General features: G+C 40.3%; 1 protein-coding gene across 2 annotated transcripts in view; it reads right to left on the bottom strand.

Annotated features, from left to right (window-relative positions):
• Positions 1–286: 286 nt before the first annotated feature.
• The window catches only part of LOC308690776 (uncharacterized protein), a 29,480-nt gene continuing 14,332 nt past the window's right edge, over positions 287–15,434 (bottom strand). The window contains exons 2-4 of one of the 2 annotated variants that reach the window (XR_014030193.1): positions 14,293–15,046; positions 13,689–14,207; positions 287–885 (exon numbers count right to left, since the gene is read on the bottom strand). Coding sequence is in view for 1 of the 2 variants with exons in the window: in XM_081365460.1 (XP_081221586.1) it covers positions 13,707–15,041 (1,335 nt within the window). In the remaining variant the exon portion in view is untranslated. Of the gene's footprint in view, positions 886–13,688; positions 15,047–15,434 lie in introns of both variants that reach the window. The other variant, XM_081365460.1, reaches the window with a different exon arrangement.

Here is a 15,434-nt window from a genome sequence, read left to right as displayed (position 1 = left end):
CGTTGCACGTCTGAGTGCTCTCCCTTGTCTCTTGTGTTTTTATCGTGGATTGTTTGCAAGTGTTTTGACCCTTTGTCTGGCATATGACTACGATTCTGGATTTTCCAATGAAGCTGCGCTTGGATCTTACTAAAGTCTCAGAGCGATCCGTGACGCGTTCCCCTCCCAGTCTAGGGGTCGGAGGAGAGGTAACAAAGGAAAAGAAAGTATGATAACGTAGAGATGTAAAGATATGTGCAGAACACACTTCAGCCTCAGTCTCAGAGTGAAAACATAACACAACTTTAAGGAAAAGTAAAAGTATTTATTTCCTTCATATATCAAAAAGGCTTAACAAAAGATAGGAGTAAATCTTCAGGAGAGAGTAAGGCCTAAAATAATAACAGAAAAGAAGCAACAACACAAACTTCCCTGAGCTTCCTCTCTAACCAGGAACTGGAGGAAAAAAATATATATACAATTTGACAAAAACAGAATTAAAGACAATTATGACAAAAATCAGTCAAGGCAAATCAATAATAAAGATCTTCTTTATCAGATCTACTGTGTCCATCTCCTCCCCTGTAAATCTTCCCAAACTCAACACAATGATGAACACATGAGGTCCAGGTGACAACATGGAAATACATTTCAATATTTATTTTACTGCTTGATCATTCGTCAGTGTCGTGTCAAAGAGACCTGGAGTATCAACAACAGTTACTGGTCGACCATCAACTTCACCAACTCTCTTTTCACAAACTGTCGTGACTGAATCTAGTCTTAATTCACTGACAAACTCATCTCTTCCCAGAATACTGTTTCCTGTTGCACTCTTCCCATTTCCTGTCTTCCCGATCAGAGCAATCCTCAGACACTCCTGATCATCTTGTTCATCTTCAGCACCTGAAAATCACAGCGGTAGAAAGATAACTTAGTGAAATGAAGCTCAGAACTTTAGAACTCAGAAAAAAAAAAACATCAAGTCACTTGCAATAATAATAATGATAATTAAAGCTGCAAGCAGCATTTATCAGGGTTCAAGCATTTTAAGGCCTTTAAGCAGATAAGGCAATTTACTAATGAAATATGTGGTTTTTAAAGCTTTTTAACAGTTATAGCGCCACCTATGGTCCGATCTCAAATCTATAACCCTGTTATAGCTACCCAAAGGGTAAATTAACAATTACAATAGGGTTTCAGCACTGAAGTGCTTGAATCCCTAATAATAATTATAATAATACTCAGAGTCCTGCACGGGTCTGATTTTGTATATCCGCACCAGACCGTACCCGCAGTGCTTCAAACCGCATCCGACCCGTTATATGTCAACAGCACTAGGGGTGCACGATTCAGAAAATGTCACGATTCGATTCGATTTCGATTTTTAGGCTCAAGAATCGATTCAAAATCGATTTTCGATTCAAAAACGATTCTCGATTCAAAAAAACGATTCACAGTATGTAAGAATGATACATATGATAAGAATGATACTCCCCTCCCCTCCACTCCCTTCCCTATTAATTCCTTAGTTTACTTAGGTAATTAAGTAGCCTACTTTTTTTTTAAATAACAAAAAAAATAAAAATAAATTAAAACAGTTGTATGCTAAGAATTTTAAACTAATATAACTTCAAAACATACAAGTAGCAAATAATAAAGAGGAGCATAGAAACATAAACAAACAAATAGTGCTTTCAGTAGCCTATTTAAGATTATCTGAACGTTTTCCATTCAAGAACTGTGAGTGATTTTTCTTCATCTTTACTGTTGTTTTTTACTATGACATCATAGACTGCGGGAGATCTATTAAGCTGCATTCACGCACGGATCTCTTTTGAAATACAAGTAAAGTGTTTTTTCCTGTCCGTTTAATCGCTTAAGACTGGCTGTGTTTACGTTAATTTTGCACAAGTATACACGGAGTCGCACAGCCGCGTGCGCGAGCAGTCTACACAAACAAAGCCCGCGTCAGCAGCATTTGAAATTGAAAGCAGCCTTCTGTTAGTTAAGTTCATATTTTAAATATAAAAGTCCACTGCAATCCAAACCACATAAATGATGACTTCGTAGAGCATTTGTAAGGAAAATACCGAAAGGCGAGACAGCACGCTTCAAGTGTAACGTAACATCAAACAAAGTGCGCGTCTCTCACAACGCATCCTGCAATGACGCCGGTGAATGTCCTCGTAATTCGCCTCAACCTTTACGAACTTATGAAAGATTATTTTACGGAAAGTTTGATTGGTGTATGTATGTGTGTGTGTGAGGAATTGGAAGAAAGCAGATAACGGGTGTTTCTAAAGCAAACTCAGCGTCATCGCATATCTGGTTAAAAACTAAGTTCAGAATCGATTCTGAAGTTCTCAGAATCGATTCAGAATCGTTGGAGAGAGAATCGCGATGCATCGATGAATCGATTTTTTCTCCCACCCCTAAACAGCACTAATTAAAATCCGCACCCGACCCGCTTAAAATAGAACCGACACCCGACCCGCACCCGAAATAAAATCAGTTTAGCCAATCACATTATAGACACAATTACAAAAATGTTTATTGCCAGGTCATACAGAAGTTATAACGACAAGAATTAACACAAGGACAACTTCAGCCGAAGCTGTCAAAAGGCCGGTAACTTACATGAAGAACATAACGGTACCACAAAACGGAGTAGCCTATAACAGACGCGGCTACAACACTATATCTGGCACGCAATATCGTCTAGCCTACATCTGACAATTTTGCGTGGGCACAAATAAACTGATGTGGATTTTAAATTAGATGTACCGCATGGCGGTACAAAATATGGCCGCTATATATGGCTGTATTGCGTGTTTATGTATATACAGATCACTCTGCCACCCCCGCTAGTCAGCAAACAAACTTAGTTTCTCAAACAATATATGTATTTGACTGTTCTTACCTCTGTAAACATAATGTTGACTTCTTTGCAGCGGATGACTTGTGAAGTGTGCACTTACGAGAGCAAGCAGAAAGGAAGAGCAGTTCCGTTTTTTGGCCACAGGTGTCAGTAGCGAGTTTAAATTTCAGAAAAACGCATATAGCCTCTTTAAAAAACCAAGACTCATTGCTGTGAATTTAAATACTTGAAGTGATCAGAGTTGAAGATATAAGAATCACAACATTACTGCTCAAGTCCCAATTCGCATACTATCCATCCTAAATAGTATGCGAAACTAGAATTAGTACGTCCCAAATCGTAGTATGTTGAAATGAGTGTTCCAAAGATACCCGTATGGTCTACTATTTCCAGTTAGAATTCGAAGTGCAGATCAATGCACACTCTAACGGGTGATGTGTAAACGATGTAAACCTGGCAGTCGGATGCAGCAGCGGAGATGCGCCCTCAGTTTTTAAGTGTAAGAATTCAGTTTAACCCTAATAAAAGTTATATTTTATTGTCTCGTAATATTAATGGGTTTATGCTGTGCCAAAAAAGTACCATTTATCTTGTAGGGTCCGATGAAGATACTGAGCGCCTCATTGCAGGCTACAAAACAATAAATAAAAAGGCTCTAATACAGTGTCATTCAAGTGTCTTTTTTATGTATTTATTTTGATGTTTCTGTCTGACTTATTTGTAGTAATACTGTGGCTGTACAAATGTTAAAGCTCCAGTATGTGACTTTGGTATTTGACCACAAGAGGGCGCAGTTTCAACAATAACAAAGGCGAAGCTTGATGACGCTATGAAGGAGGTGACGATGGGAGATGTCGTTGTTTTCACCATCTAGCGATATATCTACATGGAATTAATGAATCATGATCACGGATGAGGTAATTTATTCGTTTTTGTATTACCTGTATGTCTGATCGTATTATTTTATGTCATCATAATTAATGAACTGCAAGGAACGTGAAATGTTATGCTATATTATCCCGTTACAACATACAGTTATTTGTCAAATGATTTGTTTGGTTAATGTTGTGCAGTTTTACGTTTTTATGGTTAATGCCGTGTTGTTTAACGTGTTCAAACCAATATCTAAAAGTAAATTTGAACGAACATTTGCAAGTAATGACTAAATATATTTTTTTAACATCATATCCGATTCTATTTAATTGTACTGCCATAATCTCGGTCACCACACATGATAAAAAGCCTTACCAAAGTACAAAGAGCAATATAACTTTGTTTATAAGTGCTATTATTGACAGTTGCATGTCTTACCTGTCTCAATACACTCGCGAGAGAGTCTCTGTCAAGTCCAAGATTGACGCGCAGCTCTCTCCATCTCGAAAACGCCTGGCCGATATTTATCCAGGTTTTATTCCTTCGTTTGTCACACAGTCTGCGTGTATCAGAATATGGACGCTTTCGTTTTGTTGGCACTTCAATACTCGCCAAAGAGTAATCGTGATTCATAACAGCTATAACCATACAGTCTATGGCTATAACGCTTTAACCACCACTTCCGCATTTGACCATGCGATATTCCGGTGTGGTGGGTCATATTTTTTATTTTATTCTTTTTTTTATTCTTTGTCAGACGTCTTTATTGTTTATTGTGATAAAAAAAAAACCTCAATAAAGTTGTTGTAAAAAAAAAAAAAAAAAAAAAAAAAAATCCGGTGTGGTGTAATATCCTATCACATGGTCCACACCGGAAAAAGGATTGCGTCACTGAGGCGCGACATTTCTTTTCCGGGACGGCCAGTTATTTAAAATCGGAATTTCTCTGAAATAAAAAATCTTTGGAGACTTTTGAGATATTGTAAGTACACAACTGGAGGAAATATATCACCCTGTGCAAGTTATTTTTGGAAATTTTATTACAAAATTCCTACATATTGGAGCTTTAACTTTATCAGTCCAACCAAAGAAACATGGTTAATACACTTTTACTATAGTAAAAGCATGGTTCATTTTCATCGGGGTATTTTTAAGTATTATACATAAGTATAAGATTAAGTATAAAATACGTTAAACGATACTTTACACTTTAAACTTTAAATATTTTAGCTCAGAAAATAAGTAGCTTTCGTTACACAGTACACACATTTGCACATGAACGTCAGAACCAGCCGCCTCACGACCTGCGTCTGGTTGATCTACGACGACGCCCTGCTTCACTCCTCAAATTGTAAATGTATTGTGAAAAAAAAAAAAAAGATGGGAATAGTAAATAAAATGATATTAGACAAGAATGAATGAAATGTAAAATGTTTTGTTAACAGTCGAGGTGTGTGTGCGTAACCAGGCAACCACGTTCAAGTTCACGTTGCATGACGTCATCGAAGTATGTCCCAGAACGTGCATACTCTTTTGCTACACACTCAAAAGTATGTACTTTTTCCTCACAAAAAAAGTACATTCTTTTAGGTCGTAGTATAAGTAGGCGAATTGGTACCCAGCATACATCTTTAAATGATTCAGTTTGCCACCATGTGGTTGGAGAATATACTGCAGTTAATTGCAGTATTCAGTGCACAGATACACAAGTAGTTCAAAATACTGTTCAAAATATCTGTAAAAATATAACAGGTTGACTCTTTCCTCTTTAGTTAGATTTAGTAGAGCATGAACTCAGCAAGCCTTAAATCAAAGCTCCACAGTAAAACAAAAGCTACTGTTTTACTTTTAACAACCTGTACTATGTACAACCTGACGACCTAAGTTCAGTAAAAGCTGTGTTCACATTGACTTATAAGATATTGTACAACCACATACTAAACAAAAGCTAGCAACATTAGCTTGACTTAGATCACAAACAACCTTTTTGTTTGAGAGAGTTAAAATAACCTATTAAGTAGCAGAAAAGTATCTAAACATTTAGAAATACAAAATTGGCCACTAATAACTTACAGATTATGGCATCTCCAAGCTTCCCAAAGATATAAGGGGACTGAGTGAGGAATGTCAACACCTGACCTCCGGACATTTTCTCACACCGCTTGTAACAAACTTTTTTCCTGCTGCGTCAGCACATCACAACAGAGCGCCGAGAAGAACACGCGTTATAATCCATGAAGAAGAACCCAAAAGAAACACTAAAGGAGATACTGACCCCAAGTGGGAAAATAAAGAAATGCACCAGCGAACTAATACAATACTATAGAACATAGAGGGACAGAATAGTGTGTGTTTGTGTGTGTGTGTCTGTGCATGTGGATTTGTATGTGTGTGTGTCTGTGGCTCTTTGCGTGTGGATGTCAGTGTGTGTGCATGCTTGCGTTTGTTTGTATTCCTGCATGTGTGTGTGTGACAGTATCATCCTAAACCAGCAACCCTTCGCTCAACAGCACCATCTACAGGCCGATGAGTGTACAGTCACTAAATGTGCACATAAATGAATTTATTTTATACCCCCCCTATGGATGAAATTCTACGAAACTTAGCATACCCCCAGAGGATGTCAAGTTAATCATACACATGAAATATGGTGCAGTTCTGAACATCTCCACTGAAGATAGGGGCGATTAAAGCAGAATAATATTGCATTTTCATTTTTTATGGGAGTGGCGTAAATCACAAATGAGTGATTATGGGCTAGGTTGATGTGGGCCCTTAAGACCAACATACCATAAAAATGTCTTCATCCTCGGTGCCACGGTTCAGGTAGTTATGTAGGAAAAACTGCATTTTTTGGGTTTGGGGGGGCCCAGCGCGGGGGGGGGAGTGGCCCCCGGGGACCAAACGAAATTTTTCCGTAAAAGTCTAGTGGGGCTACATGCCCACCAAATTTCATGTTCCCCGGTGTTTCAGTGTCCCTGGTATCGTTGACGGAAAATTCAGTAGATTGACGGAAAAAAAAAAACTAAAAAACTTTGACAATCGATTATGGGCTAGGTTGATGTGGGCCCTTAAGACCAACATAGTTTGCAAATTTCTTCATCCTCGGTGCCACGGTTCAGGTAGTTATTTAGGAAAAACTGCATTTTTTGGGTTTGGGGGAACCCAGCGCGGGAGGGGAGTGGCCCCCGGGGACCAAACGAAATTTTTCCGTAAAAGTCTAGTGGGGCTACATGCCCACCGAATTTCATGTTCCCCGGTGTTTCGGTGTCCCTGGTATCGTTGACGGAAAATTCAGTAGATTGACAAAAAAAAAAAAAAAAACTTTGACAATCCCTATATGACCGCTTTCGCTAGCTACGCTAGCGGCGGTCATAATTATTTTATCAACTTGAAATACAGGAATATTTTTGTAAATGTGTTCCTATAAATATTTTTGCATGTTTGCATGTGATTGTTTTAAACCCGTGTTTAGACTCGTGTTTCCCCCGTGTCCGATCCGACCCACACCCGTATCCGACACAGTTGGATATTTTTCACCCGTTTGAGTAATATTTGCGATATATATTTACCCGTCGGGTACCCGAACCCATGCAGGACTCTAATAATAATAAACCCAATGGATGGATACTAGAGCTGGGCCAAAAAATATTGATTTCTCGATATTAATCTATTGTCCTTTTTTCGAACAGATATCGAATCTTAAATCCCAATAATCGATTAGTCATCTTGTTTTCAGTTGATAAATGAATGAAACATTGTAGCACATATTCCATCCAATAAATCGCAATAATCTTTGTGCTTCGTTACTATTGATATTAAACAAAGTCTCAGATTTCAAATTGCATTTTCTTACGAAATTCAAAAACAAATAGCGTTTTGGCGCTGTGGCGAGAGATCGCTCTGGCTCAGCTCTAGAGAAGCACATGATCTTCTCTTCCGCCTTAATAACACCAGTTACAGCGCCAAATAAACATGAATGAGCATCTGAAAGTGTGTTAAAAGATAGAGTACAACTTATCGAAATCCGTATCGTGACATGTTGTAGGCTACAACTGACTTCATAGTTTACAGCATTAGTTAAGAGATTTGTGTTCCGCATTATCTTCCACCTCCCTCTCCTCTTCACCTCTGTTCCACATTCTCTTCCACCTCATTCTCCTCTTCACCTCTGTTCCATTTCCACCTCCCTCTCCTCTTCACCTCTCTGTTCCTTTTCCACCTCCCTCTCCTCTTCACCTCTCTGTTCCTTTTCCACCTCCCTCTCCTCTTCACCTCTGTTCCATTTCCACCTCCCTCTCCTCTTCACCTCTCTGTTCCTTTTCCACCTCCCTCTCCTCTTCACCTCTCTGTTCCTTTTCCACCTCCCTCTCCTCCTCACCTCTGTTCCTTTTCCACCTCCCTCTCCTCTTCACCTCTCTGTTCCTTTTCCACCTCCCTCTCCTCTTCACCTCTGTTCCATTTCCACCTCCCTCTCCTCTTCACCTCTCTGTTCCATTTCCACCTCCCTATCCTCTTCACCTCTCTGTTCCTTTTCCACCTCCCTCTCCTCCTCACCTCTGTTCCTTATCCACCTCCCTCTCCTCTTCCTCTCTGTTCCTTTTCCACCTCCCTCTCCTCTTCACCTCTGTTCCTTTTCCACCTCCCTCTCCTCTTCACCTATCTGTTCCTTTTCCACCTCCCTCTCCTCTTAACTTCTGTTCCATTTCCACCTCCCTCTCCTCTTCACCTCTCTGTTCCATTTCCACCTCCCTCTCCTCCTCACCTCTGTTCCATTTCCTCCTCCCTCTCCTCTTCACCTCTGTTCCATTTCCTCCTCTCTCTCCTCTTCACCTCTCTGTTCCATTTCCACCTCCCTCTCCTCTTCACCTCTGTTCCATTTCCTCCTCTCTCTCCTCTTCACCTCTGTTCCATTTCCACCTCCCTCTCCTCCTCACCTCTGTTCCTTTTCCACCTCCCTCTCCTCCTCACCTCTGTTCCATTTCCTCCTCCCTCTCATCTTCACCTCTCTGTTCCTTTTCCTCCTCCCTCTCCTCTTCACCTCTATTCCTTTTCCACCTCCCTCTCCTCTTCACCTCTGCTCCATTTCCTCCTCCCTCTCTTCTTCACCTCTGTTCCTTTTCCACCTCTCTGTTCCATTTCCTCCTCACCTCTGTTCCATTTCCACCTCCCTCCCCTCCGCACCTCTGTTCCATTTCCACCTCCCTCTCCTCTTCACCTCTGTTCCTTTTCCACCTCCCTCTCCTCTTCACCTCTCTGTTCCTTTTCCACCTCCCTCTCCTCCTCACCTCTGTTCCATTTCCTCCTCCCTCTCCTCTTCACCTGTTCCTTTTCCACCTCCCTCTCCTCTTCACCTCTCTGTTCCTTTTCCACCTCCCTCTCCTCTTCACCTCTCTGTTCCATTTCCTCCTCCCTCTCCTCTTCGCCTCTGTTCCTTTTCCACCTCCCTCTCATCTTCACCTCTCTGTTCCTTTTCCACCTCCCTCTCCTCCTCACCTCTGTTCCATTTCCTCCTCCCTCTCATCTTCACCTCTCTGTTCCTTTTCCTCCTCCCTCTCCTCTTCACCTCTGTTCCTTTTCCACCTCCGTCTCCTCTTCACCTCTGCTCCATTTCCTCCTCCCTCTCCTCTTCACCTCTGTTCCTTTTCCACCTATCTGTTCCATTTCCTCCTCCCTCTCCTCTTCACTTGTTCCTTTTCCACCTCCCTCTCCTCTTCACCTCTGTTCCTTTTCCACCTCCCTCTCCTCTTCACATCTGTTCCATTTCCTCCTCCCTCTCCTCTTTACCTCTCTGTTCCACATTCTCTTCCACCTCCCTCTCCTCTTCACCTCTGTTCCATTTCCACCTCATTCTCTTCACCTCTGTTCCATTTCCACCTCCCTCTCCTCTTCACCTCTGTTCCATTTCCTCCTCCCTCTCCTCTTCACCTCTGTTCCACATTCTCTTCCACCTCCCTCTCCTCTTCACCTCTGTTCCATTTCCACCTCCCTCTCCTCTTCACCTCTGTTCCATTTCCTCCTCCCTCTCCTCTTCACCTCTGTTCCACATTCTCTTCCACCTCCCTCTCCTCTTCACCTCTGTTCCATTTCCACCTCCCTCTCCTCTTCACCTCTGTTCTATTTCCACCTCCCTCTCCTCTTCACCTCTGTTCCACCTCATTCTCATCTTCACCTCTGTTCCATTTCCACCTCCCTCTCCTCTTCACCTCTGTTCCATTTCCACCTCCCTCTCCTCTTCACCTCTGTTCCACCTCATTCTCCTCTTCACCTCTGTTCCATTTCCACCTCCCTCTCCTCTTCACCTCTCTGTTCCACATTCTCTTCCACCTCCCTCTCCTCTTCACCTCTGTTCCACATTCTCTTCTACCTCCCTCACCTCTTCACCTCTCTGTTCCTTTTCCACAAAAGCATTTTGTCTGCACTATTTTTTAACCAAAAAGGACACAGTAAATAGTCGTTACACTACATGTTGCGGCAATCCGCCCGTTGCCACGCCTCTTGTTTCACGGGAATGAACGGCAGGTGAAGTTTGTTGTCAATCAGCTTGGCGCGCACCTTGGGTTTGAAATGGTGCTCGCACTTCTCTTTTCATTGTGTACTGTGAGCAGCGTGGACGCAGTGGGAACGTTGGGTCAAAGATTTGATTTTAAACTGCACGGGATCATTTGATTCTGAAGAGACTGCCGGTAAATCTAAACGTTTACATTTGCGTGTGGTGGCTTTGTGTGCAGTGTTGGGAAGGATACTTTCAAAATGTATTCCGTTACAGAATACAGAATACATGCCCAAAAATGTAATTTGTAACGTATTCCGTTACGTTACTCAATCTGAGTAACGTATTCTGAATACTTGGATTACTTCCACATTGAATTGCATTTTATAAGTGTCGGACATCAAATCCTGCTTAATAAACAGGCCTATTCTTGTGGGGTGCAGTGAATGCGGTGGTGACGCGTATGCCAATAAAGCACCTAAAAGCTGTCACAAAGAACCGGCAAAAGTAATAATTATGAATATGTCAAATATAGAAAGGAGATATTTTAATTGTTTATTAATAAACAAGTGTTTTCTTCGTCAGTGTCGGCTACAAAGATGAGGTTGACGATGCTGACTCGCGATCTTCGCAGTAGCCTAGTGAACGCGCCTGAGAGAAATGCACATTTCATACGGATGCGCTGCGTGTTGCGGTGTGTATGTGGTACAGGAGAGCAGCACGCGCTATAGTGCTTTCACATATGATGCGTTTGGAGTGCGTAACTGATCCACTGATACCACAAACACATACACAATATTTGTATTTCAAATCCAGAAGTTTTCAGCAACTTTTATTAAAAAAAGTTTTGTCACCGGTGCAATTTTCTTTGTAGCCTACACATATTCACTCTTTAATAGACATATTCAAGTTTAAACAATTTAAACAACATATTAATCAATGCATTACTTCTATATAGATTAAGTTGTGCAAGCAAGTGGTAACAAATTTAACATGTAGGCTATTAAAATCGCAAACATTTTAAATTAAAACTTAAAATTGACAAAAACAGCCGACTCTCATGCCTTTTCTTTTGCATTTAAATTTTAATACAATAGGCTAAATCTTGCATGCCACAAATAACTTGTTTTTCAACCTCCACGAATCAGACGAGTGTTGTTCATTATTTCGCCTTGTTAAAGTAAACTGTTTTCATTGCTTTACCCCGGTCTTAAAAGAAAAAGATGACTGTGAAAAAAAGCAGTATTTAATTAAATACATTTATGATGGTATTACTACATTTTATTTAATTGAATGCATTTATGGTGAAATTACTAAATTTTCAGCTCAATCTGTGTTCATTTTGACCACGAACCATGCGCTGTCACTTTAATTCAGCGTTTGCGGCACAGCAGAAATACACTCGGTGCGGAAACGATCTATACACACCGCTCCTGGAACGGATAAACGGGCCGCAGTGTGAAAGCTCTAACCTGTTAACATGGGTAAAAAAAAAAAAAAAAAAAACGCACTGCAAACAGAGTATGTGTGAAACGGGCGTTCATTTATGAGACCAGCTCCAGTTCACGCGCTGGCGCCTCCGTGTCCTGATTATTGTCTGCTATATTTACTTAAATCCAGGCAATTGGTTGATGAAACACTGATTAAAATTAAGATACAATTAATACAAAACGAAATTCACTTTAAAAAAAAGGCTTTGTGCTTTCTGTTTGAGGTCTCTGTGAAAGTTTTAAAGCAGTCTTTTAGTGCCGCTTGGTTGAACGGAGAACACGTTGGTGTCTTTTTTTTTTCATAAATGCGATAAAATAAAATAAAATTAATATTTTATGTTCTGTGGAGAGCCAACCCTGCTTCATCTGGTGAGTAGTATTACTTTTGGTTTGCGCAGTGTAATTCACAGATTGGCACCAAAAAGTTAAAGATTTTTTGTGTCATGCATGTTTTATTTCCCTCATATTAAAAATAAAACGCATGTAGACCGATATTTTTCTAATGTCTGGACTCCTTTATTAAGGGAGTATGGATATATACAGATGTTTCACTATTGGTATTAATGCATTTTCTGAGAATTTATATTTCAAGTTTTGACTGCACATATTTAAAAAAAAAAAAACCAAAAAAAAAACCCGTAGGCCTACTTTAAGATGCTTCTTCGGGTTGAAGGTGGAGTTGGACGCTGAAAGGAGGTTGGTTGCTGGCAAGCAGAGGTTGCACTGCACAGTTATATTTTGTGCTCCCTTCTCTTTCTTTAATGTGAAATGCTGTTTGAATTTCCAAGATAGAAACGCATTCTTGCCCTGGCTCTGTTGTTCCGGCTCCATCTCTACCTCTAGCTCCCGCTGCTCCTCTTCCGACTCCATTGTGACTGATCACGCAAACCGCGCATTTTTTCGTTTTCATATTGGGGCTTCTGGGAAATGCATGGAGTTGCCTTAATTTATTTAGAGAGTGAATAAACTCGTGAAACAGAAGTATCGTTATGTAATCCATTGATTTCAACAATGTAACTGTATTCTAAATACCAACTATTTAAATGGTAACTGTAACGGAATACAGTTACTCATAATTTGTATTCTGAACACGTAACGCCGGTACATGTATTCCGTTACTCCCCAACACTGTTTGTGCGGATGTGCATGTTATGGACTTAGATATTTATTATTGTTATTTTGGTATCTGTGATTAGGTTAGTGTTTAAATTGTTGAGCCCAAATGCCTAGCAGTGTTAACAGTTATTTTAAAGTATATTATCAAGAAATTATTCACATATTCAATTTGCTAAAATTAATGTTCTGTCTGAAATTCACTGTCTAGAAATGTGTAATCAATTCACTTGCTAGAATATTTATTATGGTAAACATGGTTAAATTCCCTACTAATGAAATACAAATCTAGAGATTAAAAGCTAATTCTTACTTATTTGCTATGGTGTAGAATAGTATTAGTAAAAAGAAATAGTATTATGCTAATGCTTACCAAATTAAATCTGTGTTAATTATGTACGATGTGAAATTGTGGTGGTTTAATTCATGACCATTGCTGTAAATATTTACACTGCTTTGTGTGTGGTTTTAAAGGTTTTTCACCTACTGGAACATACAATAAATTGAGAAAAGGCAACTTAAGTCTCATTCTTGTGAGTGGAACCCAGTGTTCAATTCAGAAGTAAAGAACCCCTGTCAAGTGGGGGACCCGTGCAGCTTAGGAGACTTGACACTACATCCTCATGCATCACTTTCTGCCAGGATTTTTACGTGCTTTTCCAAATCACTGAAGTGACCTCGACGTCTGGGTATTCCGGTTGTTGGTTGAACACAAGTTAACAGATATCAATCAACAAAGTGTCCTGTGCTCACCCCACACCGGCTATAGGTGGAGAGGAGAGATTTGGCTATAGGGTGATGTGTGGCTAACTTACACAGAAGAGCTTTGCTGCTCAGCACGTGAAAATAAACTACTTACTGTGATCTCAGACTGCGTTTAAGTGGTTTCTCCAGTGTGGACCTTCATGTGTAGCTTTAGGCGACTTTTAATACAGAAACTTTTCCCACACTGATCACACGCGTACAGCTTCTCTCCAGTGTGGATGCTCTCATGTGTTTTCAGAGCTGATGATCGACTGAATCTCTTGTCACAGTGTGAACACTTGTAAGGTTTTTCTCCAGTGTGGATCATCTCATGTGATTTCAGATTTGATGGCTGACTGAATCTCTTGTCACAGTGTGAACACTTGTAAGGTTTTTCTCCAGTGTGCATCTTCTCATGTGATTTCAGATTTGATAGCTGACTAAATCTCTTGTCACAGTGTGAACACTTGTAAGGTTTTTCTCCAGTGTGGATCATCTCATGTGTTTTCAGATGTGGTGAATGACTGAATCTCTTGTCGCAGTGTGAACACTTGTAAGGTTTTTCTCCAGTGTGGATCATCTCATGTGTTTTCAGATGTGGTGAATGACTGAATCTCTTGTCGCAGTGTGAACACTTGTAAGGTTTTTCTCCAGTGTGGATCATCTCATGTGTTTTCAGATGTGGTGAATGACTGAATCTCTTGTCACAGTGTGAACACTTGTAAGGTTTTTCTCCAGTGTGGATCCTCTCATGTGTTTTCAGATGTGCTGACAGACTGAATCTCTTGTCACAGTGTGAACACTTGTAAGGTTTTTCTCCAGTGTGTATTCTCTGGTGCAGTTTTAAACTGTGTGCTGTAGTAAAAGTCTTCTCACACTCAAAGCACACGTACTCTCTCACACCAGTGTGAATTTTCTGATGTGCGTGTAAATATGACAGAAGTGAAAAACTTTTTCCACACACAGAACATAAATGTGGCTTCTCCTTAGTATGAACTCTCAGGTGTGCCTTCAGGACTGATGTACTAGGAAATGTTTTGCCGCAGTGATCACATGAGAACGGCTTCTCTCCGGTGTGGATCCTCATGTGTTGATTACGACTTGATATGTGTGTGAAACTCTTCCCACACTGATCACATGAGAACGGCTTCTCTCCACTGTGGATCCTCGTGTGACACTCAAGACTTTGTTTGGTTGTGTAACTCTTTCCACACTGAGTGCAGGTGAAAGATTTCTTGGCTCTTCTTTCCTTTAAAAATGTCAGTTCTTCACTCTCCTCCTCCACTTCACTCAGTTCTTCACTCTCCTTCACTTCACTCAGTTCTTCACTCTCCTCCTCCACTTCAATCAGTTCTTCACTCTCCTCCTTCGCTTCCATCAGTTCTTCACTCTCCTCCTTCACTTCACTCAGTTCTTCACTCTCCTCCTTCACTTCACTCAGTTCTTCACTCTCCTCCTTCACTTCCATCAGGTCTGACATGAAAGACAAAAATATTAAATTTAATTTTCAGTACATCAAAATAATTAACCGAGAGAAATATAAAGTGAAAGGACATTAAAGTGAGCCTTGATGTAATGGTAGAAAGTAGACAACTGTTATAAAATATTATGATAATTTGATGCCTTTTTATAAATTGATTATATGTCCTTGAAACTTTCCATGATTGTGAAGGTGGAAAAGGTGGCGTCAAAAGGCAAGTGAATGGTTTCGAATTGATCATTTGCATTTGCCTATTATTATCTGTCTACAGAAAAATGAAAGGAATTGCCAAAATCTGTAATTGTTTCAATACTTTTGGAGGGGACTGTATATGTTTGACACCTAAGATGAATATGAGGGAAAAGATCAACATTTCAGCTT

The sequence above is a fragment of the Scardinius erythrophthalmus genome, assembly GCF_964197995.2.
Source record: "Scardinius erythrophthalmus genome assembly, chromosome: 1".
NCBI classification, from domain to species: Eukaryota; Metazoa; Chordata; class Actinopteri; order Cypriniformes; family Leuciscidae; genus Scardinius; species Scardinius erythrophthalmus.
This window is presented reverse-complemented; position numbering and strand designations above follow the sequence as displayed.